Source organism: Brassica napus, chromosome A3 (genome assembly GCF_020379485.1).
Source record: "Brassica napus cultivar Da-Ae chromosome A3, Da-Ae, whole genome shotgun sequence".
Classification (NCBI taxonomy): Eukaryota; Viridiplantae; Streptophyta; class Magnoliopsida; order Brassicales; family Brassicaceae; genus Brassica; species Brassica napus.
In genome coordinates this window covers 6,701,546-6,729,069 of record NC_063436.1, presented here as the reverse complement: position 1 = coordinate 6,729,069, position 27,524 = coordinate 6,701,546, and the positions used below count along the sequence as shown (strand labels likewise).

The 27,524-nt window shown below is 35.2% G+C and overlaps 6 protein-coding genes across 7 annotated transcripts; 2 read left to right on the top strand and 4 right to left on the bottom strand.

Moving 5' to 3' along the window:
- Positions 1 to 394: 394 nt before the first annotated feature.
- On the top strand, positions 395 to 6,356 carry LOC106351039 (protein HOTHEAD-like). Its single transcript, XM_048774132.1, has 5 exons — positions 395 to 865; positions 977 to 1,615; positions 4,490 to 4,890; positions 4,981 to 5,537; positions 5,629 to 6,356. The coding sequence occupies exons 1-5, from the start codon at positions 739 to 741 to the stop codon at positions 5,690 to 5,692; spliced, it is 1,788 nt and encodes a 595-aa protein (XP_048630089.1). The 5' UTR covers positions 395 to 738; the 3' UTR covers positions 5,693 to 6,356.
- A 427-nt stretch (positions 6,357 to 6,783) lies between these two features.
- Positions 6,784 to 10,132, top strand: LOC106345900 (protein HOTHEAD-like). The gene is made up of 5 exons (XM_013785110.3): positions 6,784 to 6,957; positions 7,092 to 7,730; positions 7,817 to 8,193; positions 8,279 to 8,817; positions 8,899 to 10,132. Exons 1-5 carry the CDS (start codon positions 6,879 to 6,881, stop codon positions 8,954 to 8,956), a joined length of 1,692 nt encoding a protein of 563 aa, XP_013640564.1. The 5' UTR covers positions 6,784 to 6,878; the 3' UTR covers positions 8,957 to 10,132.
- Positions 10,133 to 10,175: 43 nt separating this feature from the next.
- On the bottom strand, positions 10,176 to 12,976 carry LOC106345901 (protein HOTHEAD). Of its 2 annotated transcripts, none has more exons than XM_022715240.2 (5): positions 12,688 to 12,976; positions 11,941 to 12,582; positions 11,063 to 11,463; positions 10,399 to 10,958; positions 10,176 to 10,316 (listed from the first exon to the last, which is right to left on the bottom strand). In XM_022715240.2, exons 1-5 carry the CDS (start codon positions 12,767 to 12,769, stop codon positions 10,253 to 10,255), a joined length of 1,749 nt encoding a protein of 582 aa, XP_022570961.1. In that variant the 5' UTR covers positions 12,770 to 12,976; the 3' UTR covers positions 10,176 to 10,252. The 2 variants fall into 2 exon arrangements, with proteins under 2 accessions (XP_022570961.1, XP_013640566.1); XM_013785112.3 differs by having other exon boundaries at positions 10,399 to 10,964; positions 12,688 to 12,963.
- A 1,466-nt stretch (positions 12,977 to 14,442) lies between these two features.
- Positions 14,443 to 16,880, bottom strand: LOC106345902 (zinc finger CCCH domain-containing protein 63-like). The gene is made up of 8 exons (XM_013785115.3): positions 16,171 to 16,880; positions 15,885 to 15,974; positions 15,673 to 15,774; positions 15,417 to 15,563; positions 15,222 to 15,341; positions 15,081 to 15,140; positions 14,900 to 14,997; positions 14,443 to 14,831 (listed from the first exon to the last, which is right to left on the bottom strand). Exons 1-8 carry the CDS (start codon positions 16,717 to 16,719, stop codon positions 14,684 to 14,686), a joined length of 1,314 nt encoding a protein of 437 aa, XP_013640569.1. The 5' UTR covers positions 16,720 to 16,880; the 3' UTR covers positions 14,443 to 14,683.
- A 629-nt stretch (positions 16,881 to 17,509) lies between these two features.
- On the bottom strand, positions 17,510 to 19,069 carry LOC106345903. The gene has a single exon (XM_013785116.3). It carries the CDS (start codon positions 18,932 to 18,934, stop codon positions 17,768 to 17,770), a length of 1,167 nt encoding a protein of 388 aa, XP_013640570.1. The 5' UTR covers positions 18,935 to 19,069; the 3' UTR covers positions 17,510 to 17,767.
- Positions 19,070 to 20,371: 1,302 nt separating this feature from the next.
- On the bottom strand, positions 20,372 to 22,948 carry LOC106351040 (ethylene-responsive transcription factor ERF025-like). The gene has a single exon (XM_048774114.1). The coding sequence runs from the start codon at positions 21,228 to 21,230 to the stop codon at positions 20,592 to 20,594; it is 639 nt and encodes a 212-aa protein (XP_048630071.1). The 5' UTR covers positions 21,231 to 22,948; the 3' UTR covers positions 20,372 to 20,591.
- Between the last annotated feature and the right edge of the window lie 4,576 nt (positions 22,949 to 27,524).

The window sequence follows — 27,524 nt, the reverse complement described above, 5'->3', positions numbered from 1 at the left end:
TCAGATGGGTTGTTCGAAAATAACAGTGAATATTCCTAAAATCATAATTTACTGAGAAATACTATAAATTCACAAAAAAATTATTATACTTTTGTCTTTACCCGTTGGAAAAGTAATAGGTTTATAAATTCCCACTTAAGAATAACCAGCTACATTCTGAGAACCAACAGAACGATTTCAATAATAGATGATGAAGGTTCTTCTACATTATTTTATTCTGAATAACTTAAAGAAGTTACATAAATATTATAAAGCAAACTGTAGCTACGTATTATAAGGGTATTATATTATGAGGTACGAACATGATCGTGACTTTTACATATTATTCAAAATGTAAGAGCTAGACTTGTATATGACAGAGATTGATCGGTTTTATTTGCCCTGCAAGTTTAAAATAAACTAATTTCCAGTAATAATAGCTTAATTGTTGTTCGACCTGCACACATGGCACAACGATTAGTCAGTTTGTTATATAATTTTTGTGTCGACAGTACTTTGTAATATAAGATATTAAAATTTAGAACTGTTTTCGGATGTGACTTTCACTAATTGCAATTTTTTAAATATATTTTAATTTATAATTGGTGTCAAACGATCCAAATGCGATCGCCCTCAAATTTGACATTCACAATTGCAAGAAACCAGTGAAACCTATAAATAATACACTACGCAACAAAATCCTTGAAGACTTGAAAACTAAGCAGATCTGAACACAAGGTTCATACTTGTATAGAGCGCATGAAACAAGAAGTTTTCTCTTTCCGAACAAAGCCAAGACAATCTTACATTAGAATGGGCTTTCATATATTCCTTACTATTTTCGTTACAATTTTCATCTTCCATGGCTCGTGTAATTGCGATAAAGGTACATTCCTAGTTTCATATTGGTATCATTATAATGCGTGATGATATGTTGAATATAATTCTTAGTATTCTTTTCAATATTCATCATTTTTTTCTTTATATGTGGAGAAAGGGCATTATACATTTATGAAAGATGCAACACTAGCACCAACTTATGCTAGCTTCGACTACATACTCATCGGAGGAGGAACCTCAGGCTGTGCATTAGCCGCAACGCTTTCTCAAAACGCTCGCGTTTTAGTTCTCGAACGCGGTGGCTCTCCTTATGATAATCCAACGGCGAGTGACTTGGGAAACTTTGCTAACACACTCTTTAACATCACACCAAACTCGTGGTCACAGCTTTTCATCTCCGAGGATGGCGTTTACAACACACGAGCCCGTGTCCTCGGCGGAGGCTCGGTGATAAACGCCGGATTCTACACACGTGCGGGAGATGACTACGTGGAAGAAGTTGAGTGGGAGCGCGAGGCAGTGGAAGCTGCTTACGAATGGGTGGAGAAGAAACTTGTGTTCGAGCCACATGTTATGGGATGGCAAACAGCGTTTAAAGATGGGCTTTTGGAGGCTGGTGTGAATCCGTACAACGGTTTCACGTATGATCACATCTACGGGACTAAGATCGGCGGTACGATCTTTGACGGTGCCGGTCATCGACACACGGCGGCGAATCTGCTGGAGTATGCTAATCCAGACAACATAGTTGTATACTTGCATGCTTCTGTCCAGAAGATCCTCTTTACTAAAACAGGTATTGATTTACATTCATTAACTTTTAAGGAGCATTTTATAAAGATGTTATGCGCTAAATAAATTAGAAAGTCATTTTTTTGTAAAAAAAATATATGGAGGAACTAGGAAGAACGCACAATCCGACGAGAAAAATACGGAGGAAAGTATATTTATGAACTTAAACATTAATGATATAGATGCGACTGCCCATGCATTGACCTTTTTTTTATTATGATAATAACTAGATTAAATTATTTCTTAACTTTTAAATTGTTTGAGGCTTTCAGCTGATAATACGTAACTAGGATAAGACCCGCGCCTTGCGCGGGATTAAGTTATTATTTTTATTATATTTTGGAGAATGAAACAATAGTTTGGCTTCATTTGGATTACGGATGTTCAACTCGGATATCGGGTTGGTTTCGGTTCGGTTCGGTTTTTTTCGGTATTTGGCTAGTAAAATATAACTACTATTCTAAATCCATATTTACTTTGACTTTAGTCTTTCACATACTTTTGAAAGATTTCAACTGGACGACTAAATTGATCAGCCAATCTTGTTGCTTTAAATCATTAGTGTTTTTATATATATATATATTATTTAGTTTGAATATTTATTAAATAAAAATTCATATGCGTTATATTTTATGATCATTTGTAACTTATTATAACAAAAAAAATAATCTATTGATCACAAAATTTTCAAAGTGGGAATATTCAAATTTCTAATAATATATAGACGTTTTGAAAAATTCAAATATAACATATAAGAAAAAATATAAATGTTTTTATTATATATTTAATGTGATTTTTTAATATCTTTCAATAATATAAAATTAAAAAAAAGAACTAAGATACCAAAATTGTTATCAAATATTTATTATTCATAATAATTAATTTTCATATATACGTTAATCATATTAGGTAATTTCGTAGCTTCTAATTAAGGAAAGTGCAAAAAACATTTTGGTAGATTATTTATCAATTCGATAGTTAGTTTAATAAAAAATATAATGTAAGTCAAGATGGACCAACCTATTTTTCTAAGAATAGTATATCTTATATAGTCATTTTTTAAATGAGAATTTATAATCATACAGTTCTATGATCATTCATATCATTTTATAACTGAATATTTAAATCATCGATAACAAAATTTTCAATGTGAAATCTTTAATAAGTTTATAATTTATAAATGTTTTTGAAAATTCATTGAAAGTTTTAATATTAAAATATTTATGTAATTTTATGGTATATAGTATAATCTATATATATATATAAATATATATGTTTTATTATTAAATGATATTTTTTACTCATATGGTTTTAAAATAATGTGTATCTTCTTATAATATTAAATAAAAGTTCATATTAATACAATTTTATGATCATTTGTAACTTATTATGACAAAAAAAATAATCTATTGATCACAAAATTTTCAGAGTGGGGATCTTTAAATTTCTAATAATTTATAGACGTTTTGAAAAATTCAAAATATAACATATAAGAAAAATTATAAATATTTTTATTATATATTTAATGTGATTTTTAAATATATTTTAATAATATAAAATTAAAAAAAGAACTAAGATACAAAAATTGTTATCAAATATTTATTATTCATTATAATTAATTTTCACATATACGTTAATCATATTAGATAATTTTGTAGCTTTTATTTAAGGAAAGTGCAAAACATTTTTTGGTACGTTATTTATCAATTCGATAGTTAGTTTAATAAAAAGTGTAATATAAGTTAAGATGGACCAACCTATTTTTCTAAGAATAGTATATTTTGTATAGTTATTTATTAAATAAGAATTTATAATCATACGGTTCTATGATCGTTTATATCGTTTTATAAAAAAATATTTAAATCATCGATAACAAAATTTTCAATCTGAAATCTTTAATAAGTTTATAATTTATAAATGTTCTTGAAAATTCATTGAAAGTTTTAATATTAAAATATTTATGTAATCTTATGGTATATAGTGTTTAATATATATATATATATATATATATTTATTTATTTTATTATTAAATGATATTTTTTACTCATATGGTTTTAAAATCATGTGTATCTTCTTATAATAAAAATGTTAAACCATTGATCATTAATTTTTAACATAATAATTTTAATAGTTTTAGTCATTTATTGTCGTTTTTAAAAATTCAAAATATAACATATACGAAAAAATCTAAATTTTATTTTATAGCTAATTTGATTGTTTAATTTATTTTAATATTATAAAATTAAACAAAAAATGATGGAGGAGATATACATTGTTATCAAATCTTTATCATTAAACTCATTAATTGTCATATATATATTAGTCATTTATGGTAATTCCGTAGGTTTTATTTAAGGAAAGAAAATATCATATCATATCATTATATCATATAGTTTGACCAACTTATGTATCTAACAACATATAAAAATCGAATGTGGACCTACTTATTTTTCAATTGAAAGTAATTGACTACCTAATTGAGTGCCACCTATGCATTGGGGTCTCTTTTAATTAATACAAAATTGAGGTTACATCTATTCAAATGTTCCTCAATTAATATATAAGAGATTTAGTGCTTTTAGTGTTTTGCATGCGTATTGCGCAATACAACTAATTAATTATTTAAATTGACATATTGCATATCGCTGATAAAAAATTAGCATAAAACAATTGCATAAAACAATTAATTATTTAAATTGACATATTGCATATCACTGATACAAAATTAACATATTTTTATTTATGGTTGTTTTTTTTTGTTTTTTTTTTTATTTATGGTTGCTTTTTCCAATCTTATTTGTTGCAAAATTTTATTCAAGTACAAAAATAATTAATTAAATGGATTATTCTTTCTTTCATTTTCTTGAAAAAAAAACAGACGGACCGAGACCAGAAGCATACCAAGTTATATTCGAGGACACAAAAGGAGTGCTCCACAAGGTAGAATTAGCAAATAATCCAATGAATGAAGTAATCTTGTCTGCTGGAGCAATAGGCAGCCCCCATCTATTGATGCTGAGCGGCGTGGGTCCTATGGCTCATCTTGCAGCTCATGGGGTTAAACCGGTGATCTTAGATCACCCAATGGTTGGGCAAGGGATGGGAGATAATCCCATGAGTCCCATATTCATTCCTTCTCCTACGCCCGAAGAAATGTCCCTCGTACAAGCTGTTGGTATCACAAAGTTTGATAGTTACATCGAAGGAGGAAATAACGTGACCCTCTCTTTTGATTTGACCCGTAGGTTTTTCGATGGTGTTTTACATGTTCTGAACGAGGTATAGTAACATAAATACGTTCGAAGGTTATTATAACTTATTGTTTACGAGAGTATATGTTACTTATGAGACTGTACATGGATTCTACAGACAAGCCGTACTACATCTACGAAAATCTTAACCCAACCCATTGTAGACTTTTTAAGATCTTTGGATCGTGGATTCAAAGATATGATAGCTGTGAATGGGATGTTTCAAAAAGTGGCGGGACCGGCCTCGAGGGGTTACATGGAGCTACGGAACAGGAATCCAGACGATAACCCTTCAGTGACGTTCAACTACTATCAAGAACCAGAGGATTTGAACAAGTGTGTCGAAGGACTTAAAACCATTATTAAGGTGATAGACTCGAAAGCCTTCACTAAGTACAAATACCCTGATGTGACCGCACGTGTGCTGCTCAATTTCATGCTGGGCCTTCCCACAAATCTTAGGCCGAGGCACGTGACCTCAATGTTCAACTTGAAGCAGTTTTGCATCGACAATGTGATGACTGTTTGGCATTACCATGGAGGTTGTCAAGTTGGAAAAGTGGTTGACAAGAATTACAAAGTTTTAGGCATTGATGCATTAAGGGTTATCGACGGATCAACATTTCTCAAGTCTCCGGGGACTAATCCTCAAGCTACGGTTATGATGCTTGGAAGGTAAGTGCAAAAACCAAAATAACAGTTTATTTAATAACATGTTATGTACATATATTACACATACATATGATTGCTGGAGTGCTTTATGTAGGTACATGGGGCAGAAAATTCTTAAAGAGAGGGCGGCCTTCTTCAAATATCAGGAAGAAGCATGAAACAATAAATCGAGATGAGCCCAGATTAAATAGTTGAATTTGAACTCTCTTCAGACCTCAAACAATAAGTCACCGTTGTTTTTTTTAGTAAAATGTTAAGCCCCCTATTGTTGGGAAACATTATTTAACTTCTTACACCATCTGAAAAAACTCATTTTGAATATCTCAACTGTAAAATATTTGTATTCTATTATATTTTGTTAAACATTTTGCATTGCGGTGAGAAACACTTTAGTCTCAGCTTCCAAACTAGATGACGCTTCTCCTAAACTACTAGATCCCCACATTTTTTGTAGAAACATAGCTATCTCTTACAATCCAACCCTCTTTCACCTGACCTGTACGAGAATCAAAAGCAGCATCATAATTATACTATATAATCCTTCTACCGGACGTTTTCAAACGGCAAAACGTGTAGCAGGTGTATCAAGAGACTAATTCTAAGTATTGAGGAGAACTATGTACTGAAAGCTAAGAGCTACCACGATTTTCAATATATAAATCTAAAAAGGAAAGAATATTCGTATGATCCTTGAACTGGTAATGAATTTCAGTACCAATACTTGATCAATATATTTGAAGTTTTCGTAGATTCACTGAAAATTCCGAAACCACCAAATTTTAATTAAAGATAATGTTTTTGAACACAATTAAAGATAATTATAGTCAAACTTCGTATGTGCTACTTATAGCTTTATACCAAATTATTATCAAAATTAATTAGCTAAACTGAAACGAAAACATAACTCCAAATGAATAGAAAACAAAAGGGGAAAAATCTAATAGCTAGAAACAAGATAACATAGTACAAGTCCCGAAAGGAAAAAAACCCGTTCACGTAATATCAGTTTTGTCTTGCACAGAATGTGAAGTGATTTATTTCGGGAACGAGAGTATTTACCTTCTAAACTAAAATTACTATATTATCATTCAAATTTGATGTAAAGTAATTTTGTTGGCTTCACTTTCCGGAGTTTAGTGCTTACTTTATTCATTACATAATCGTTTGGTTATACGAAAACACCCATAAACTGGGGAAGTAATTATATTTAAACAAGACAGTCATACAGAAACAGACTACAGTTATACTTCGTCTTAATTAGTATATAAATCGTATGAATTATGTAGTCTTCTTGTTTGTGTCTCCACAAGATTTAGTACAAAGCAAATATTATCTTACACTGCAATGGGTTTTCATATGTTTCCTTCTGTTCTCGTCATAATTTTCATATTGCATGGCTCCAGTTATTCCCATAAAGATAAAGGTAACATCTTAGCTTCATGATGAACCAACTACGTAGCATCTACATCGCGAATTCATGTACAATAACATTTGAAGCTGTTAGGTTAATATTAGTACGAATTTAAAACGTAATGAAAATTGTTTTCGTAAAAACAGGGTTTTACGGATTTATGAAAAATGCAACATCAGCACCAACGTATGCTCGCTTCGACTACATAGTTATTGGAGGAGGAACCTCGGGTTGTTCATTAGCTGCAACACTCTCTCAAAACGCTAGCGTTTTGGTTCTCGAACGCGGCGGCTCTCCCTACGACAATCCGAGGGCCACAGACATCGAAAACTTCGCCAACACGCTCTTAAACATCACACCAAACTCGTGGTCGCAGCCTTTCATCTCCGAGGACGGCGTTTACAACACACGTGCACGCGTCCTCGGAGGTGACTCGGTGCTGAACGCTGGGTTTTACTCACGTGCGGAAGAGTATTACGTGAAGGAGGCTGAGTGGGAGATGGAGGAAGTGGAGGCTGCTTACGAGTGGGTCGAGAGGAAACTTGTGTTCGAGCCACAAGTAACCGGATGGCAATCTGCGTTAAAAGATGGGCTTTTGGAGGCTGGTGTGTTACCGTACAACGGTTTCACCTTTAAACATATTATAGGAACGAAGATTGGCGGTTCCACCTTCGACTCTGCCGGCCATAAACACTCGGCCGCGGATTTGTTAGAGTATGCTAATCCGGACAAAATTGCTGTCTACTTGCACGCTACTGTGCACAAAATCCTCTTCACCACAAAAGGTATTTCATATATTTACAAAAAAAAAAAAAAAATCAAGCTTTTATATACTTTGGTCCTTGTATATGAAAACTCATATTAAGAACAGGAAACCAAAGACCTAAAGCGTACGGAATGATATATCAAGACGCGGATGGAATGTTCCACAAGGTAGAGCTGGCAGAAAATGCAATGAACGAGGTGATTTTGTCGGCAGGTGCACTTGGCAGCCCTCAGCTGTTGATGCTAAGCGGTGTAGGTCCTAGGGCTCATCTTGAAGCCCAAGGGGTGGACCCCGTGGTTATAGATCACCCCATGGTTGGACAAGGGATGGGAGATAATCCTATGAACAGTGTGATTGTCCCCTCTCCTCAACCTGTAGAATTGTCCCTCCCTCAGGTCGTTGGAATCACCAGGTTTGGCAATTTCATTGAAGGTTTTAGTGGATTGAGTCTCTCTTATAACTTGACACGTATGTTCTTTGAGGTATGATATCAATACATTGCTGGGTTTTTTTTTGTTAATTAATCATGAGACTATGTTATATATTTACTTATGAAGCATTGTGCAGACAAGACTCTCCACTCAATCAATCACAAGTTTTATCAACTCCAGTGATTTTCAATTGAATTTGATTGAAATTGATGGCGTCATCTTCCAAAAAGTCGATGGTCCGTTCTCTAGAGGTTACTTAGAACTCAGGAATACCAATCCAGATGATAACCCTTCTGTGACATTCAACTACTACCAAGAGCCAGAAGATCTTGAGAAATGTGTTAAAGGACTTGAAACCACTATTGAAGTGATAAACTCGAATGCATTCTCCAAATACAAGTATTTGAATGCAACCGGACGCGAGTTGCTCAATCGCATGCTGGGCCTTCCCACCAATCTGAGGCCGAGGCACGTAACTTCAGTGTTCAACTTGAGGCAATTTTGCATCGACACCGTGATGTCTGTTTGGCATTACCATGGAGGTTGCCAAGTTGGAAGAGTGGTCGACAAGGATTACAAAGTTTTAGGCATTGATGCGTTGAGGGTCATCGATGGATCCACTTTTCTTAAGTCTCCTGGGACTAATCCTCAAGCCACGGTAATGATGCTCGGAAGGTAAGATGAACAGGCGCAAATGATCCATATATACATGTTGTAGACTTAAATCAGATATGATTATTGGAGTGGTATATGTAGGTACATGGGGCAGAAGATTCTTCGAGAGAGAAATGCTTCCGGGGAAAAAAGGGACTAATCGATCATTAAAGATGAGACCAATATATACTCTCCATTGTCCAAATAAAAGACTATTGTGTTATTGATGTTGTCAATTACTAGTTATGCTCTTAAATGAGATGATTAGTGATCATCTTCTTAATATGATGCGAAGTTATAATGTTGGGTAAAGTTGGTGCCTTCTTCGGTTTAAGAGGAACCATTAGTGACTTCAACCAGTTTCATAAAATGCAAGATCCAAATTTGTAGTACCAACACAAGTCATACTTATTCGCCAACGAATAGTTGAAGAATATAGTACATCCCTCTCCTTGCAGTAGCCAATAACTAGATAAGATATGATTTGTACTTCACAAGCAAAATCAAAGAAGTAGATATCTATTATTAACTAAGATATAAGTAATCACACGTTGCTCATGTAGAGTAATGTGGTTAGCTCATGTGCATCTACGGACAATGGTTAGTCGCCACGATTGATGAAATAGTTTATATTTCGGTCTTCTAACCATCTGGTTCTAAAGCTGTTTAATAGTATTAACACCTTGTTCACGGATGCATATATATAGGTATTATTTCCAAGATTTTCGTAATTTTCAACCAAAGTCAGTTTCATATCTATATAATAAAAACACAAAGTGAAACAAAATGTTCTCCACAAACTTTTTGATCACAAGATTTATTATAAAATGGTTACATGCATATTAAATCATTATATAATCACTAAAATAAATATTATATGTAACGATTATTTGGTTCGGTATCTCTGGTTCAGGCTTCTTTCCGGTAATATGCCCAGGCCTAAAAAGACACTGGTAAGCAATCAAATAAATAGGATCCACTTTTACATTACGGGTTATGCCTTTCCACAAAATATATAAAACGAGCATTCAAATAAGAAGTAAAAGCAGTAGAAAGTAAGTACCACGTGAATAGGACAAGGGAATATGATTTGCAAAATTACGCTGAACACGATCAAAAGATAGAACAGTAAAGGGCAACTCTCCTTTGGCAAAAGACTCAACTTCAAACTTGTGAACATGTCTCACTAATTGTACTTCCTTTGCCAAAGTTGAATTTCCCTTTTACTGACTTCTTTCATCTAACAATTTTCTCCTAACATTTTGTGGTAACAACTTCTACGCAATTTATATAACCAAAAAAAAAAAAACTATTCGAGCAACCGAATATGCTCAAAGGATTATCCTCCTTTACATATAGCTGATGCTTCACTTTCCAAACCTCCTTTTGAAAGTGTAATAGGCAAGTTTGTAATCAAAGCATATTCTACGCACAATAACTATTTGAAAGTAATAGCTCATGCTTCTTCATCCTTTTTGTGGAAAGCTCCCCTCTCTCGAAGAATCTTTTGTCCCATATACCTACATATAACAATCAAAACAATAATTTCTTAATTAGATGCAAAATGTTTGGATAACTTATTTATTAAATTTATGTATTTACCTTCCAAGCATCATAACCGTAGCTTGAGGGTTAGTCCCCGGAGACTTGAGAAATGTTGATCCATCTATAACCCTTAAACCATCAATACCTAAGACTTTGTAATTCTTGTCTACCACTCTTCCAACTTGGCAACCTCCATGGTAATGCCAAATAGTCATCACAGTGTCTATGCAAAACTGTCTTAAATCAAACACCGAGGTTACGTGTCTCGGTCTTAGATTAGTGGGAATGCTTAGTATTAGATCGAGCAAGCCATGTATGGTCCCGTCGGGGTACTTGAATTTCGCAAATGCCTTGGAGTTAATCACTTTAATAATAGTGGTAATCCCTTCAACACATTTCTTTAGATCCTCTGGCTCTTGGTAGTAGTTAAACCTCACTGAAGGATTATCATTTGGGTTTGTGTTCCTAAGCTCCAAGTGACCTCTCGAGACCGGTCCAGCCACTTTCTGGAGAATCAAACCGGCTTTTGTTGTTGCACTCAATAACGGATGTATAGACTTGAAAAAATCTGTGATGGATTGAGTCGAGAATGTTGTAGATGTATTAGTACGGCTTGTCTGCATCTTACACAATGAAAAAATAAAAAGACATTAGCATATAGTTAATTTCGTTAGTAATAATAAAGTAGTAACAACGTTTAACGTGTTTTTATATATGATACCTCGTTGAGATAATTCAAAACACCATCGAAATAATTACGAGTCCAACTATAAGAAAAGATTACGCCACTTGCTCCTTCGATGTAACTATTATGTTTTGTGATCCCAACGACTTGTATTAGAGAAACCTCCACGGGCGTAGGAGAAGGAATAAAGATGGCATTCATCGGATTATCTCCCATCCCTTGCCCGACCATTGGATGATCTAAGACCACCGGTTTAATCTTGTGAGCCGTAAGATGAGCCATAGGACCCACACCGCTAAGCATCAGCAGTTGCGGGCTCCCGATGGCACCCGCGGACAAAATCACCTCGTTCGTTGCGATTTTCGCCAGCTCTGCCTTGTGTAACACTCCATTTGCATCTTGAAATATCACTCCGTACGCTTTTGGCCTTGGCCTTCCTGTCCAAAACATAATTTCATATTCAAAAGTAGAGGTGAACGTATATAAAAACCAAAACTAAGCGGTAATGTTCATATAAAATCAAATCGGTTTTCGTATAATGAAACCAAACCGAAACTCCTTCACTTTTCATTTTAGTCAGACAAATCTTATAAAATATTTTATAGATATATGGGGTGTATCCAATCAAGAACTTAAAATATTTTGATTTTTTATCAAGTTTTTAGATGAATTTGGGTGAACCAAGAATTTATTTTGAGTTTTGTTAAACCACGATAAAATCTTTTCTAAAACTATGAGTACTGGATTTCAAAAGAATTATTAGAACCATGTTTGAATAACCTCGATTTGTCATTTTTAATTTAAAAAATCATCTCAAACTTTAGTTGAAATATATACCTCCTTAATACTATGGCAACCCAAACCTAAAACTAAAAAAATAGAACGAGAGAAAAAAATGTAGATCATTCAAATACCTTTGGTTGTGAAGAGGATCTTGTGAACTGTAGCATGCAAATAGACAGCAAGCGTGTCCGGATTAGCATGCTCCAACAAATTAGCAGCAGTATGTCTATGACCGGCTTGATCAAATATCGTAGCACCGATCTTGGTCCCATTGATATGATCGTACGTGAAACCATTGTACGGAAACTCTCCAGCCTCCAAAAGCCCATCTTTCAACGCCGTTTGCCATCCCATCACCGGCGGTTGAAACGCTACTTTCTCCTCGACCCACTCATAAGCAGCTTCTACTTCACCGCTCTCCCACTCAGCCTCCTTCACGTAGTCATCCCCGGCACGTGTGTAGAATCCGGCGTTTAGCACCGAGCCTCCTCCTAGAACACGCGCGCGTGTGTTATAAACGCCGTCTTCGGAGATGAATAGCTGCGACCATGACTTGGGTGATGTGTTTGAGAGTGTTGTGGCGAAGTTTCCTATATCCGTCGCCGCCGGGTTTTCGTATGGCGAGCCGCCGCGCTCAAGAACCAAAACGCTAGCGTTTTGAGAGAGCGTTGCGGCTAGCGCGCAACCGGAGGTTCCTCCTCCGATGATTATGTAATCGAAGCGAGCGAACATTGGTGCGAGTTTTGCATCTTTCGTAAAACTATAGTACCCAGCTTCAGGGGACAGAAAAAAAAAACAAAGGTTTTAATAATAAAATACAAATACATATCGTCACGCATTGAGCGATGTGTACGTAAAGAAACAATGAAATACTGTACCTTGATCTGGAAAACACGAGGCATGGGAGATGAATGTTACGATGAGAACTATGCGAAATAGCCATAATGTTTGAAAACTCATTATGGTGAAAGAGTATGTGTGATTCTTCTGTTACAAAAAAAAAAGTATGTGTGATTTTTTTATATTTAGATCGGAGCCAAACAAATGAGCAAGGTTTGGTGAGGTTTATATAATAAGATCATGAAGCATGAGCCTCTTTTCGTTAATCTTTATGAGAGGAAGCTTTGATGGTTCACCAACACTTATTTATTGGTCGTACATTCATACAAAGAGTTTAGGATCTTGGTAGTTATTTTTAATGAAGATTGGATCTTTGGTACTTTGATCTTTATGAGAAGAAGCTTTGCTATTATAATTTTTTTGATGTCAACCATAGGATCTAGGAAAACTTTGTAACATGGAAGTTGAGGATGTTTTCATGTTTAAATTTGGGCATCGCCGGCGACACAGATCAGTCTCTTGGGCCTATGAAGCCTTTGGGGAAACTGTGTATAATTCAAAAAAACTATTTAAAGAAAATTAAAATTTGAGCTGATTACTACAATAAACAAATAGTCAAAACTGCACATATAGAGTGAGAGACTTGTTTGTTATTGCTTCATGTGTTTAGTCTCACATGGATATGTAAATTGGTTATTGCAAAGCCATCAAAGTGAAACAAGTGATGATAAATTGTGATATAACCAAAAAAAAAAACAATCTTCCTCGCTAATCAAAAAGACTAACCAACTCAGAAACTTGTCTGGTAGATTTGATATTGTAATGTTATTCAAGTCAAAGAAGCTATCCAAGTCTCGAAAACCCAAAGCTATCTAGGGAAACTTGTTCTCAATATGTTATGTTTAGATTACGAGTGAAACAATCTGTTAAACGTGATTATGATGTAACTAGAAAAAGACTAATCAACAATATGGGTTTATCATATTTCGTGGTTCATGTGTATTTATTTATTATATTGTGGAGATTTCGATGCTGACCCCTTTTGTTTTCTTAAATCATTCTTTGAAGGCTCTGGTGGGTTTGGTTTTGTCTTTCACTTAATCCAATAGCTGAGATCAGTACAGAGCCTTTGAGCTGAGCATAGCAGAGAAGAGTAATGGGGAAACGAGGAATGTCTCATGGAGAAGGCTCCAAGGTGAAAAAATAGAACATGGATGCTTGGTTGGCTGGTTGGCTGGTCTGAACACTCTCCAAATCCAACCTTTTCATCTTCCTTCCGTTGGGTAAGCTCATTCTTTTTCATGGTTTTGATTATTTTCGTGTGACCCTTTTGTTATGATCTTGTTTAGGTCCTCATGATGCGAGAATTAAGATGAAAGCTGTTGGTACATGTGGAAGTGATGCTCATTACCCCAAGGTACTTATATTGAACAAATACAATCTTTGTTTCTTGCAACCCCACTGGTTCATGGCTCTTTAGCCAACCAAGTGGTTCACCCTGAAGATCTATGCTTCAAGTTGTCTGAGAATGTGAGTTTGGAAGAAGGAGCAATGTGTGAGCCACAAGTGTTGGTGTACCGTGTACACACTTGTCGCCGCTGAGGTTGGTCCTGAAACACATATATTAGTAATGGGAGCTGGACCTATTGGTCTTGTCACTATGTTGGCTGCTCGCTCTTTCGGTGTGCCTAGGATAGTTATTGTTGATGTTGATGACAACCGTTTAACCGTAGCTAAACAGCTCGGAGCAGATGGGATAGTTAAAGTGACAACAAGCCTAAAGGTTTCTACACTTTCATGAATAGATCAATCCTTTATTATGACAATGTGACCATACAAATCCATGTGTTACAAGACCAAAACTCTCCCACTTCTGTCTTAAAACTCCTAACATGACACAATCTCATCAGACCATAGCCTTTACTAGGAGGACGCCATCAATAAGAAAGAGAGAAAACAACTCAAAAGACCCCCAATATATAATGGTACAAGAACATCGTAGGAAAAGAAGTCTTGACAAGGTTGCTAACTTCCTCAAGACATAGCTGCGGCGGCTGGTGCAGTGGACCACTTCCATACTTTAACTTGACCGGTTCCATCACCCGTGAAAAATATGCCACCTGGACCTATCTGGATTGACCTTATCTCTTGCTTCGCAAAGATTTTGCCCCTCTCCGTAAATCTAACAAATGAACCTCAGCTTCAGAAAACAGAAGAGATCGGAAAACAAACAAGTGTTGCAAGACTTACGATGGTAAGTCGTAGAGACGCAAGGTGTTGTCGTTGCAAGAGCACAGCAAAACCGGTTTGGCTTCTGCATCATGTACACCGCATAAAGCTAACATTCCCTGAATATTCAGATATTAACAGAAATTGTTAGTTAGATTACATAAAAGATTAGGACCAAAGTAAGAGGATAACACGTTTATACATTTTCTTCTTTGTGAGTGTATGTAACTTCCAAGTTGCCTCCTTCAACTGCAGCCCATATCTAGAAAGAAAAAAATGTCAATAGGGGAAAATAAAAACAATCACGAGATTATCTGATAGATAGTATAACAATGAATCTAACCTTGACAGTGTTGTCCAATGAGCAAGACAAAAGAAACTGATCCCAGCAAATGAGAGACATCACAACTGATGTATGATCTGTTAGAGTTTGTATACACTGAAGATTCTCAAGGCTCCAAACCTACCAAACACAAACCAAAACAATAAGAAAGGGAGTTCTCAACTCAAGCATAAAAGATGAATCACTAGTACTTACTTTTATGGATTTGTCCATGGACCCTGAATAGAGCCTGTTCGCTCCAACATACAAGGTAACAACTGCAAGTGTGTGGCCCATTAGTGACGCCGCCGGTTCAAAGCAGTTGGTGGCAGCATTATATCTCCATGCCAATATAGAACCGTCCTGCAGAGAAAGCAAAGAACTTATTTCACCAAAAGCTGATATATTTATAGCCATTAACACCCATGCTTCATAGAAGAGATTTTAGCAAGAAAAAAGCTTGGAAGTTTACCTGTGTGCCTGCAAAGAGTAGATCAGTGCCCACAACAAGAGAATACACTTGGCCAACAGGTCCACTGAGACTCTGGTCTGCGTTGGTTTCCATATTCCAAGCCTGTAGCAACAACAATACTATAACTCAATAAGCATAGAACAATAAGGTTCCTTGATATTGTGACAGTCTAGGAAAATAAAAGGCTAAGAGCGATCACAGTCAGAACTTACCTTCACTAGATTTGGCATGCCAACCAATAGCCATGGGCCTTCAGTAATCACACAACCAACTTCCGCACCAAGATTGAGTACGCTTGTACACTGATCCAACGAGAAAATAAATCTATCAAAGATCAATAGAACTAACAAAAGTTACACACTTCCTTTCCTAATTTAACAACTAACTTCATTACTCCACTTGTACTAATTGCATCCTCTTGAGTCACTCTACTACATCGAAACCAAAACAAACAATGATAACCAATCCTCAAACAAAACAAGAAACCGAATCAAAGACCTGTCCAGAAGCACAATCCCAAACACGAATAGTCCCATCTTTACTCCCAGTGTAAAGCTTATCAGATCCAGACGGCAAAGCGATCCCACTCACAAGCTTCTCATGCCCATCAAGCTGCGTCAGCAACGAGAACCCATCTCCTTTGCTCCAGCAATGCAAGAACCTACACTTCTCACCGTGGCTACAGCTCCCATCCACCCAAAACCTGCACACCTTCTCCGTCTTCGTCACAACCGCCCTGCTGTTCCCACCGAACCTCCCCCAGGTGTTGTTATTGTTATTACTAGAGTGGCTCCCGTTGAACCCGGGTCCTCTCCGGTGACTCGGGCCCGCGAACCCGGACTCGTCGGGGGCCCTTTTGTTCGCGTGATTCGGAACGGGGCCAGCAGGTAGCTCTCGGTGGAGGAACTGGCAAGGGTTTCGGTAGCACCGTCCCGCTCGCCAGTGGAAGCAGACTTGTTGCCGTGTGTTGGTTTGCTGCGCGGGGCGAGTTGGCCCGCCGAGTCGGTTGAAGACTCGTTTGTTTCCTCCGTTCGAATCGAAATCCATAGGCCTAGAGTCTCACTCTCTCTCTCTCGATTGCGATTAAGGTCCGATCACGAATTGAATCGAAACTAGGGTTTTTTTTTTATTGAGACAAAAATTGAAGAGAAACTGAAAGTGGATTTGTGTTTGTAAGCTTCGGATCTTTCTTTGGAGCGGACAGAAGTAGTAGCAGAGAGAGAATGAGACAGCAGTCGCGTCAGCTTGACGTCGATTTGTTTATTTACTATTTTATCCCTTGTTAAGTTTCCATTTTACAGATTTACTTTAATGTTTGTCCGGTTTTCGGTTAAAATCGGTATAATGCAATCCAATTTTATATTGAACCCAGACATTATTGCACTTGCATTGCATGAGTGTTGTTTTATTTCGAATAAATTTATTTTTTGTTATTTCTTTGGATGAATTGTTTAATTTATGGAATCAAAGGAAGAATTAACATAAACAATCAAACCGGGTAAACCGATGAAGTTTGGGTATGGGAACTCAACTAACAAATTGTTTATGAACTAAGGTTAGACATTTTTTGGAGACTTGTGTGAAAGCTTTGCATCCACTCAGATGGAATGTTGTATCTGGCAATACTCAAAAGAAACCCCAAACTTGTCCAGTGATGAGATTATAAGAATGGTGTCCTGAGTTGCAAATAACCAGTAGCAAAGCCGCCAGAAACAAACGAGACAAGCTTTGCAGTATTATGATTTTTTTTACCAAATCATTGTGGACATGAGTTATAATCTCTGATTGTTCACCGCTTGAGTTGTGATAAGAGTGTCACTTAGCTTTACACCAGCACTATCCAAAAGCAAATCCTAGATTCAATACTTTACAACAACCAGCGTAACCAATTTGATATATATACCATTAGTCTCATTCAGATCATTCGACAATGTTAACTTGAATTCTCATTGCTTTTCTGCTTACGCAAAAGATTGGTTCTACTCTTGATTTCAGAGTATACTGCTCCAAAAAAATGACACATCAACCAGAGCTTCTTTTCAACTCAAATTCCCGGTTCATGTCCTAAACCGATCGAAACATCCACAACTACAACTCAGAAGCTAAGCTCATCGTCACTATCATCATCACTATCACTCAACGCAAAATCCCCCTCATCTTCCGAAAACGCAGACACACTAAACCTCCCAAACCCATCACTCTCCACCCTCATCTCCTCCCTCTCATCCTCATCATACGCCAACGAAAACAACCCATCCCCCTCCTCCTCCTCCTCCCCCTCCTCATCAAACCGCCGTCTCTTCTCCGGCACCAAATCCTTCTCCCCAATCTCCCCATTCTCCACCCCCATCCAAGGCACCCACAAATCAGCCTGCCGCCCCAACACACCATCCCTATCACTCACCACAACCGTCCCGAGATCAGCCTCCCTCGCCTTCCTCAACATATCCGAAAAGTCCTTATCATCCGACACCAAAACCAACCAGTCAATCCCACGCGTCATCGAATGCTGTATCTGCCTCTTCACCGCCCAATCCGCCGCCTGCGGCTTATCCTCCACCGTCTTCACGTAAACCCCCGCTCTCCTCAGCTCGGCCTCGAGCCCGTACCCGACTTTCGGCGTGAGCAGCCTCCTCGCCGCCTCGTTGTACTTCTCGTTCCCGGAGACGTAACGCTCCTTAAACTTCTGACGCTTCTTCCCTTTCAACGACCTCATGCGGTTCACCTTCTTCTGCCTCTCCCTCTCGTGAAGCTGCTTGAAATGCTTCTTCAGATCAAGATTCGTCCTGCACTTCCGTCCACACACGCCGCAGACGTACGGCTCCTCCGGGACCACTTCGCCTTTCCTCTCCGCGAAGTCGAGGCTCCTCCTCGATCGCCGCTCCTCGACGACCCAGTGAGGTAAGTGGATGAAAGCGTGGCGGTTCGCGTAGGCCGAGATCTCGACGACTCGGCCGAGGTGCTCCGCGACTCGCCGGAGCTCCGTCGCGGCCTCGAAAGGAGGCCCGCGGGGAGGTTTGTTGTCGAGGTCCCACAAGACGACTACTTTCTTCTCCTTGGGAGCGAAGACTCCTTCTTTGTTCCTCACCATGTCGATTTCGGAGGAAGAAGCTGATTTGAGGCATGATTTGATCCGGAGATGAGGGAACCCGGCGAAGCTAAGGTTTCGGAGTTTTGTATCGGAGAGGGAAAAGAAGTGAGATTTGTGGGGAAGGGAAGGTTTTGGATAAAGGGTGTCAATTGAATTGCAGAATAAAATCATTGGGACGTCGAATTTTTGGGGAGAGTTGTTAGGTGTCGTGGACGCAATTTTCAGAGATGGGTGTTTCTGGGCAAGTTTGGATGTTGAGGAAGACGACGCATATGCGGATATACTGAGTTACAGAAGTTTTATCCTTTTTCCTTGCGTTTGATTTGAAGTTTTTTTTTTTTTGTTTGAGAGCCTCGGTCGCAGCCAGAAGGTCTTGGTAAAGACTTTTTTTTATTGCAATTTAGTCTGATCAGCTGGTTTAGACATTTTGCTGGGATTTAGGGATTTGCATGGTTTAGTGAAATAAACTGTAGGAAATGATTTGTAAGTTGTATAAAACAAATTATAAGTATCCGCTCAAAATTAAATTTAGTCAAACCATAAAAATCTAAATATTTGATCAAATACCAAAAATCTACATTAAATATTTAAAATTGCCAAAAGAGAACAAAAAAATTAGGTTGTTGTCCCTTTAGTATAAAACTAATTTTGTCTAATTTTTCTCTTTTTTACCCTTTGTATTTCTGAAAACTAATGAAATAAATAATTTTATGAATCAAAAAAATTATTAAAAATATAAACAATTAATAAAACATCCATATACACAAGCTGGTAATTTTCTTTTGCTCAAAAACTTGGTAAATAAGATTTTTAAAATACGTTCTACTAAAAGTAGAATGCGTCTTCTATGAAAAATGGTATAGTAGAAAACGATTTCTAAAATAAACACGTTCATCTACTTCTTTTAGAACGTTCATTTTACTATTTACTAAATTTCTAAAAAAGAGGAATGCACATTCTACTAATCGTAAAGGTATCCACTTTCCTTCCGAATGCATCTTCTACTTTTATAAAGTATTCTAAATTTCGAGGAATGTGTTTTCTACAATATAATCTTACGTCTACTCAAAGTAGAAAGTGTATTCAGAATTTTTATCATTCTTCTAAACTTTTAGAAGTCGCCTTCTACGGATAAGAATACTTGATTTTTTGCGAAAATTAATGAAATTTCAGTTAAGAAAATATTCTAAAAATCTCTTAGAAATATTTTAACTTTCTAAAACGTGTTATGGTCGATTTTACTTAAAAAATTTAAAAAAAAACGATTATTCCTTCTCTTCTTCATCAATCTATGGTTTTTCCATAGTTTTTCTTTTGATTCTTCTCACAAACTCTTGTTCTCTATGATGCATATCTATACCTTTTTTTTTTTTCGATTGCCTTTCAACTGTTTTTTACCTTTTTTCCATTAACTTTTTTTTTAAAAATTCAAATTAACTTTTAAATTGTGTTTAATTAGATTAAATATAGGGTTAGTTTTGGGATTATGAGAAAAATTATACTATTGAGACAACTTTATGTTGGTTTTATACTAAAGGGACAACAACCTTGTTTTTTTGTTCTCTTTTAGCAATTTTCCCAATATTTTATGTATTTTTAAAATATTTTAGATATTCGGAGTTGAATATATTTTTTATTAGATTTTATTCAAGTTCAGATAAGACCCAAAAACTTGAATTTGAAATATCATAAAACAAGATCTACGCGGATATTCTTCAGATTCAATTTGGTTTAATTCTATTCAGACCGGTTTGATCGGTCTTTTGTCTACCCAAAAGCAAAACAAAGAAAAACTCATTTGACCAGACAAAGAAAACGTAGCATGGAATCATTTGTAACTCCAGAGACTATCTCCTTCATGATTCTCCGGCGAATCATCCATCCATAGATCCGTCATTCTTGGTGGACTCATCAGCATCCCTTCCGCCATCTCCGTAAACAAACTCGGCATATTCAACATCGCTTCCTCGTCCATAAACTCCAACGAAGAATACAACGCTTCTTCTTCTTCTTCCTCCTCCTCCTTTCCGGGTTGCTTCATCTCTGCTGCTCTCGCGGCAGCAGCTCTTATATCCTTGGCAGAGTTCGAAGCCGGAGCCACATAACTCAAAACCAAACCGGGAAAATTCAAAACTGACTCCGAGCCTTTCAGAGCTAGCGACGCCACGTCGTAAGCGGCAGCTGCCATCTCCGGCACCGGATAAGTCCCGAGCCATATTCGCGTCGTTTTACGCGGCTCTCGAATCTCAGATACCCATTTCCCGTTCCGTAGCCGGATTCCTCTGAAAAATGAGTGCCGGCCGGATGTTCTAGTCGCCGTTATTCTCGCCGGCGATGGGGATGGGGAAGAAGATGAGCCTGGAGATGTTTGGGGAGACTGATCAGAAGATTTGGAAGGCAATGCGATGGAAGGTACATTAAACGTTTGTTTATTCCCCGTGGTCGGAGAATCACTACTGTTTGACATAAGAAAAGCTTAACTTGTGTAAAATGTGTCTGTGTGTTTGGATCAATGTGTTTGTCTATTTATACATGTGTTCTTGGAGGAGAGAGAGAATATCTGTGGGGAAATCTTAAGAGCATTCTTTTTTTTTTTGTTGGATGATGGTAGCTGTCTACACATAAATACAATTTATGTTTATATGGTCGTATAAAGAGAAATTGCATTTTACCTTTTTTGGTCAATCAAAGTTTTTTTGTAAGAATACCTTATTCTTCAGAGAAAATGTTCGCAACGTATGATAAGTTGATAACAAAAGCAATCCAACTAAGAAAATTGTTGTCATATTATCTAACCAGAAAACAAAAATAAGACAATTATAAGCAAACATCACACTTAAAAAAGACCAAGAAGTAGAAAAATCTTGCAAGTCTGACGCTAAAGGTTAGTTGATGTAATAGGCCGATTATCCACATACTCATTTACGAGAAGCGAGTTCAAATGGACTAATCAAGCCTAATTTCGGCTGCTGACATACTTATATCAAATGTATTTGGGGGAAATCAATCTTCATTTTCACACATCAAAACTTCGTGTTTTGTAGCCTTGTTCTTCACCCTTCACAAAAAGAAATTGATCTTTTTCATCGACTTCTTACTGCTTCAAAACTAAGGTATGTCACTTGACTCTTCATGATCTTTATAGTGGAGAGCTTTTATGCATTTTTCTCAAAATCATGAAAATGAAAATCAGCTTTAGATGTGTATTTGGATGAACTAGTTTTGGATATGGTTGTCTTTTAAAGTTTAGACATCTTGATATAATGCAAATACAATACGATGTTTTAAAGATTTATCTCGTAACAACATTGTCTTATGAATCATCAATTAACGTTGGAAATCATGTTCTAACAACTATAAGAGTCGTCATCTTCATTTGATCAAATGTACAAGCTCTCAAATTTGCAAGAAACTGGCTATGTGGCTTTGAAGAGATTAGTAAGTTTAAGAATTTTAGTAACTTGGTTTGCTTAAGATGTTTTGTTTACTCAGTGGGTTATATTTTCATGTTGATGATAGGTGAATCCGAGTTATTTGAGGAAGATAAAGAAGGAGAAGAGCGTGGAAGAAAGAAGATATGAGTAAAGGTGATTCTTCTACTTCTCTTTGTAAATCTTAGGTTTTTTTATGATTCATATTTTGAATTTGATTAGTTGTGATTTTGGTTTCTAAAATCAAAAATTTCTAACGAATCTTCAACATTTAAGGTGATAATATCGAATGTTTGCTTTATGTAGATGATAAATATCCGACTAAACTTATATCTATGAAATTTCATCACTTGAATCTTTAAATATAAAAATCTAGCATCTTTCTGTTACCAAAATTCAATGATGAAGAATATGATTTTTATTGAGTTTAACTTTTTGATTTTAAATATTTGATTTTTATATAATAGAAAAAAATGTTACCTTAGAAAACATAAAATGAATTTATTTTTAAAATAGTATTTCCAAAATAAAATGTTAAGAGCTTATGATTTTTACTAAGTTCGACTTTTAGATCTTAAATTTTGAATTTTTTATATAATATAAGAAATATGTTCCATTAAAATATAAAATAATTTTACTTTTGAATCTTATTTAACATGTTTTCTTACAAAATTTGACATGAAGTTTTTAATACTTTAATTTACCTACAATTACAATAATGTATAGCAAATAAAGAATTTACATTTTCTGATGTAAAATTATTTTCTAATTTTGCAATTAAACATATACAAAGAGTAAAGAATACAATGTTTGACAAACTTGCACAAAGTGTTTAAAGTTCTCATTCAATTATTTTTTATGTTGATTCTATTTCTTCGATTTAGTTTTCAAAATTTGGTTTTTATCTCAAATTAGTTTATTATAGATATTTTTTTTGGGGGGGGGGGGGGGGGGGGGGGGGGGAGGAGGGGAGGGGAGTAATAACAATTTTACAACTGAATGAAATATTATGAAAACTTCTTCAAAAGAAAGAAAACCATAATTTTCGAAGTTTTGATAAAACTAGCGTTTTCGAAAACCATAACATGTTTTTAAAGTTGTTGTAGATTCCTAAAAACATTATAGCAGTTGAATGGGCAAAAAATGTGAATGATGATTGAATGTGGTTGTGGTGGAGACTTGTAACAAGAGCAACCACATGTCATTATTGAAAGCTTAAACAAAACATATGACCCTTCCATTTAATTATCTTAATATTAAATAATTTAGAGTATATTGAACTAGTCTTTTAAAAAAGAGAGTATAAACAAATCAGTACTTTTGTTGCTGGAAGATAGTGAATGGTGGACACCCTTCGGTATCAACCACACTTTCTACTTTTGCCAAAGATCTGAAATAACTTTAAGCGAGGCTGCGAATAGAACCCGTACCCTGCGCGGTTTCATTTTTTTTTTTTGTCATCTCGCGATTTCCTTTATAAGAAACAAAGTAGCAGACGCGGATAGTTTTATTTTTATTTTATAAATTATTTAACGGCATCTTTAAATTCTGATATTTTTAGATTTTTACACATTAAAACCAAATCCATCAGGATTGAGAGATCTCGACTCGAACACCGCACATAAATTTATAATACACAAACAAAACCTAATTTCAAAACCCAAAAATCTGATACCTGAAATAATCGATTCTTACCCGATCAGATATCTGAATATTCATATCTAACTGATTTTCTAAACAAATAATTTGTTAACCAGTTTGAATTATTGTCACAAATAGAGTAATTTTATTCAACCTGTGAAATTGTTAATGTTAACACGTAAAATAAATAATGTCATAACGAAAAACAATTAATGAAGTAATTAGTAAGAATAAATAAAAAGAATGTAAAATGTAATAAAATATTTGAAAAATGTAAATTATGTTTCAAACTTCAGTAATAAATTTTGTCGAATTATTTGAAAAAGACAATAAATGAAATGGTTAAAATTAGTTTAAAAAATAAAGAATATATAAGAAATCACTTTAAAATAGGCAAAAATTATTTTGTACTTCAATATTAATAGAATAGATTAAAACTAATCAAGTCGATCATTAACTTTTTCAATAGAAAACTAAATTAATGAAATAATGAAGGTGCACCAAGATGGCAAAAAGAGAGATAAAAGTAAAAACATGTGGTATTAGTAGAGGTATCCGTGAGCACTTAAGGAAGTTAGCCAAGCGGTTATTATGGGCTTGAGCATATTTTCTGGATCTGAAGATCCAAAGCGGTATACGAAAAATTGGATTTCAAGTCGGATTCAGATATACAAAAATACGGATCGATCCAGATTATATTTGGGATCCAAACAAGTATTTGAATAAATTGGACATATCGATTAGTAAAGTAACTTTCTAACCCTAAATGCTATTCCCACTTCCAATTTCCCTTGATTATTATTACCATCTTTGGTTGTTATTGTGTTAAGATGAATTGGTTTCATTTGATTTGGTGTCTTTAAGATTATTAAGAGTTCTCCATTTTGATTTGAATAAGGTTAATGCTTTAGAGTCAGATGTTTTGGATAGATTCGATAAAATTTTGAAGTTTTGGATATTTCAGATATAACCGATCAGAGCCGGATCCGAGAAGTACTGAACCATATCCGATCCAAAATTTCAAAATACTCAAACGGTATCAATTTCCTAAGTTTCAAAATACCTAAAATCTGAAATACCCGACATGAATCCGATCGATACCGAATGTCGTACCTAGGTCACTAGATGAAATATATGAGGGCTTTACTTTAACAAGGTGATTAGGTGAACAGAGATAGCAAAATTTTTGATTAGTTCTAATCAAAACATTTGGTGACATAGGGAATTAAAGGGAATAGTTAATTCCTACTCATTTCTTAAAAATTACACCATTTATAAGAAATTTTCGTTGCGTTTGATTCCTTGACATTCCTTAAATTTTAAAGAAATATAGAAGAAAAACATTTCTTATCAAAATTGATATGAAACAAAAGGAATAAATATTCATTTTCATTCATTTTATTTTGTTTCTATTCATTCATTTCCTACTCATTCCATTTCCTATTTTAATGGTCACCAGTTAGATCTTTAATTTCTAATTATCTTCTTGATATAAGTACATCAATTCCGATTTAAAAGTACTGTGTCTTACTTTCTGAACTAAGTTTTTGTTTTTACATTTGATCTACTAGAAACAAGATTAAATGTTGAAAACTACTCTGATGCTATATGTAAATGCAAGAGAAACAAATATAAAATGTAAAAGTAAAAGAAACAAAAAAAAATTAAATGTACGAGGAAAAAAGCAAATACAGTTTATTGGCAAACATGTAAATTAAACACAAAATTTTGAATTATGCTATTTTAGTGATATGAGTTTTTAAGATAAACTAATTAGGAACTAAACTCTCCATGAACCTAAATTTTATCAGGATAATCTAACTTGGAGCTAAATTCACTGTAAGTGTAAACTTTAATTCATTCACGAATCTTTTCTTAGATTGTTTCTCATGCAACTTTGCGATTGGTTCGTAAACACTTCAAACACATGTCCACTTCATTTTTTGTTTTGGTCCTACATTGTTCACGTGTTTTGTGGTCCATCATGTGCTAACTGTCTATGCTTTCAAACCTGTTTTAACGGCCTACAACACGCTTGTTCAGAAAAAAAAAGATCTTCACATTGATGTTGAAAATGACTAACCAAAAATAATACAACATACGAACTATGAAGAAAATTAACTTTAAACATTTAATGGTCGAGATATTTTTTCAATTTTAATAAAGATGGCGACGTAGTTGGGAAAGTCTACCTAATGAATTGCGTGGTGATTACGGATTACAAAAATGTTTGTAAAGACCATTTTATCCGAAACAAGTGGGGGGAGGGGGTTTAAACTGATTGACAACCAAGATTGACAATGTGAAAGAATACATTCTCGTCATCCTCCTTCTAAATCACTAACACCCTAATGCAATCTGAAATTTTCTATCTATTTCACATACGACTGAAGTAAAAAGAAAATATCGACTCTATTCGAGATTTGATCACCTCGGTTTCATTTAATTCATAGTAATAACACATCGATTTTGTTATTGGGAACACAAATATCTGACAGTAACATTTAGAGCTGGGATTATGTACACTGGTGTCGGAGGGAAGACCAGAACTTAGTATCAAGAGTGGTCATATTGGCCGGAACTAGCTTTGTCGGTGCTTAGACTTTTTTTTGATTGAACTCGGTGCTTAGACTTAAGGTAGACTAATAAAAAGCTTCACCTTCCTCTTTGAGTTAGTTTTTTTTTGTTGAATGATTGATTCTTTGATGGTATTCTCTTCCAAATTATCTTACGTTGGTTTTGAGGATGGGGTATTCTTCTTTGAAAACTCACTAGATTAAGGGTATGTTTCTTTTGACTATGTAAGACTGTTCTTGATCAAAATTGGCTTGCTTTTAGTGAAACCAAATGCTTTCAGAAGCATTTGGTTATGTTGGTTTTCACATAACCAAATGCTGTTTTAGTGAAAACCAATGGGATATAGCTTCGATGATCTTAGAGCTCCAAAGGAATTGAAAGTCGTTGAAATAGGGAGAGTTTGCATAAAAACCAAACCGAACAAATTAAAGAAGAGTAATGTCTTAGTTCCGTATAAATTTCACAAAACTTAAAAACAAACCGGACCAGACAGAAAATGACGATTATAATTGAGGCTGCTAAAACGTGTAAAGACAAATTCGTCTATAATGTGTTTGATATGGGTCATGGCTTTGAAGAGCCTTGCAACTTGCAAGAGATACACTCTTATTAATTCTTCTAATGAGAGTTATATGATCAGTATCGCAAGTTTGTGTGATGAACCAAAACAGTTCTCTTTTTTTTGAACCAAAACAGTTCATGATAGGAAAAAAGAAGCATACCGTTCCAAATACAAAAAGTATAAACAATCTAAAACTGAGGATATCTGATTCTTCCGTATGCTAGATTTTGATCAAGTACAATGACACTGCAACAACTTCTTCTTCTTTTTTTTTTGTCATGAACACTGCAACAACTACAAATACAAAAAGTGAGTATTTCTTTTTAATTAATTTTTGTTGTCAAATTGTCGTATTAGACTATTAGTTGCCGGACAAAAGTGTTTTAAATGTTAATTTGACGTCAATAGTTTGCTATTAGCTGCGTAACATTTATTTGTTACAATATACAGTGAAATAGTCAATTGTGTTTACAAAAAAAAAAGTCAATTACATCCCAAACTCTTATATTTGATATAAATTTTGAAAGATATAAGTTTATAAATAGATAAA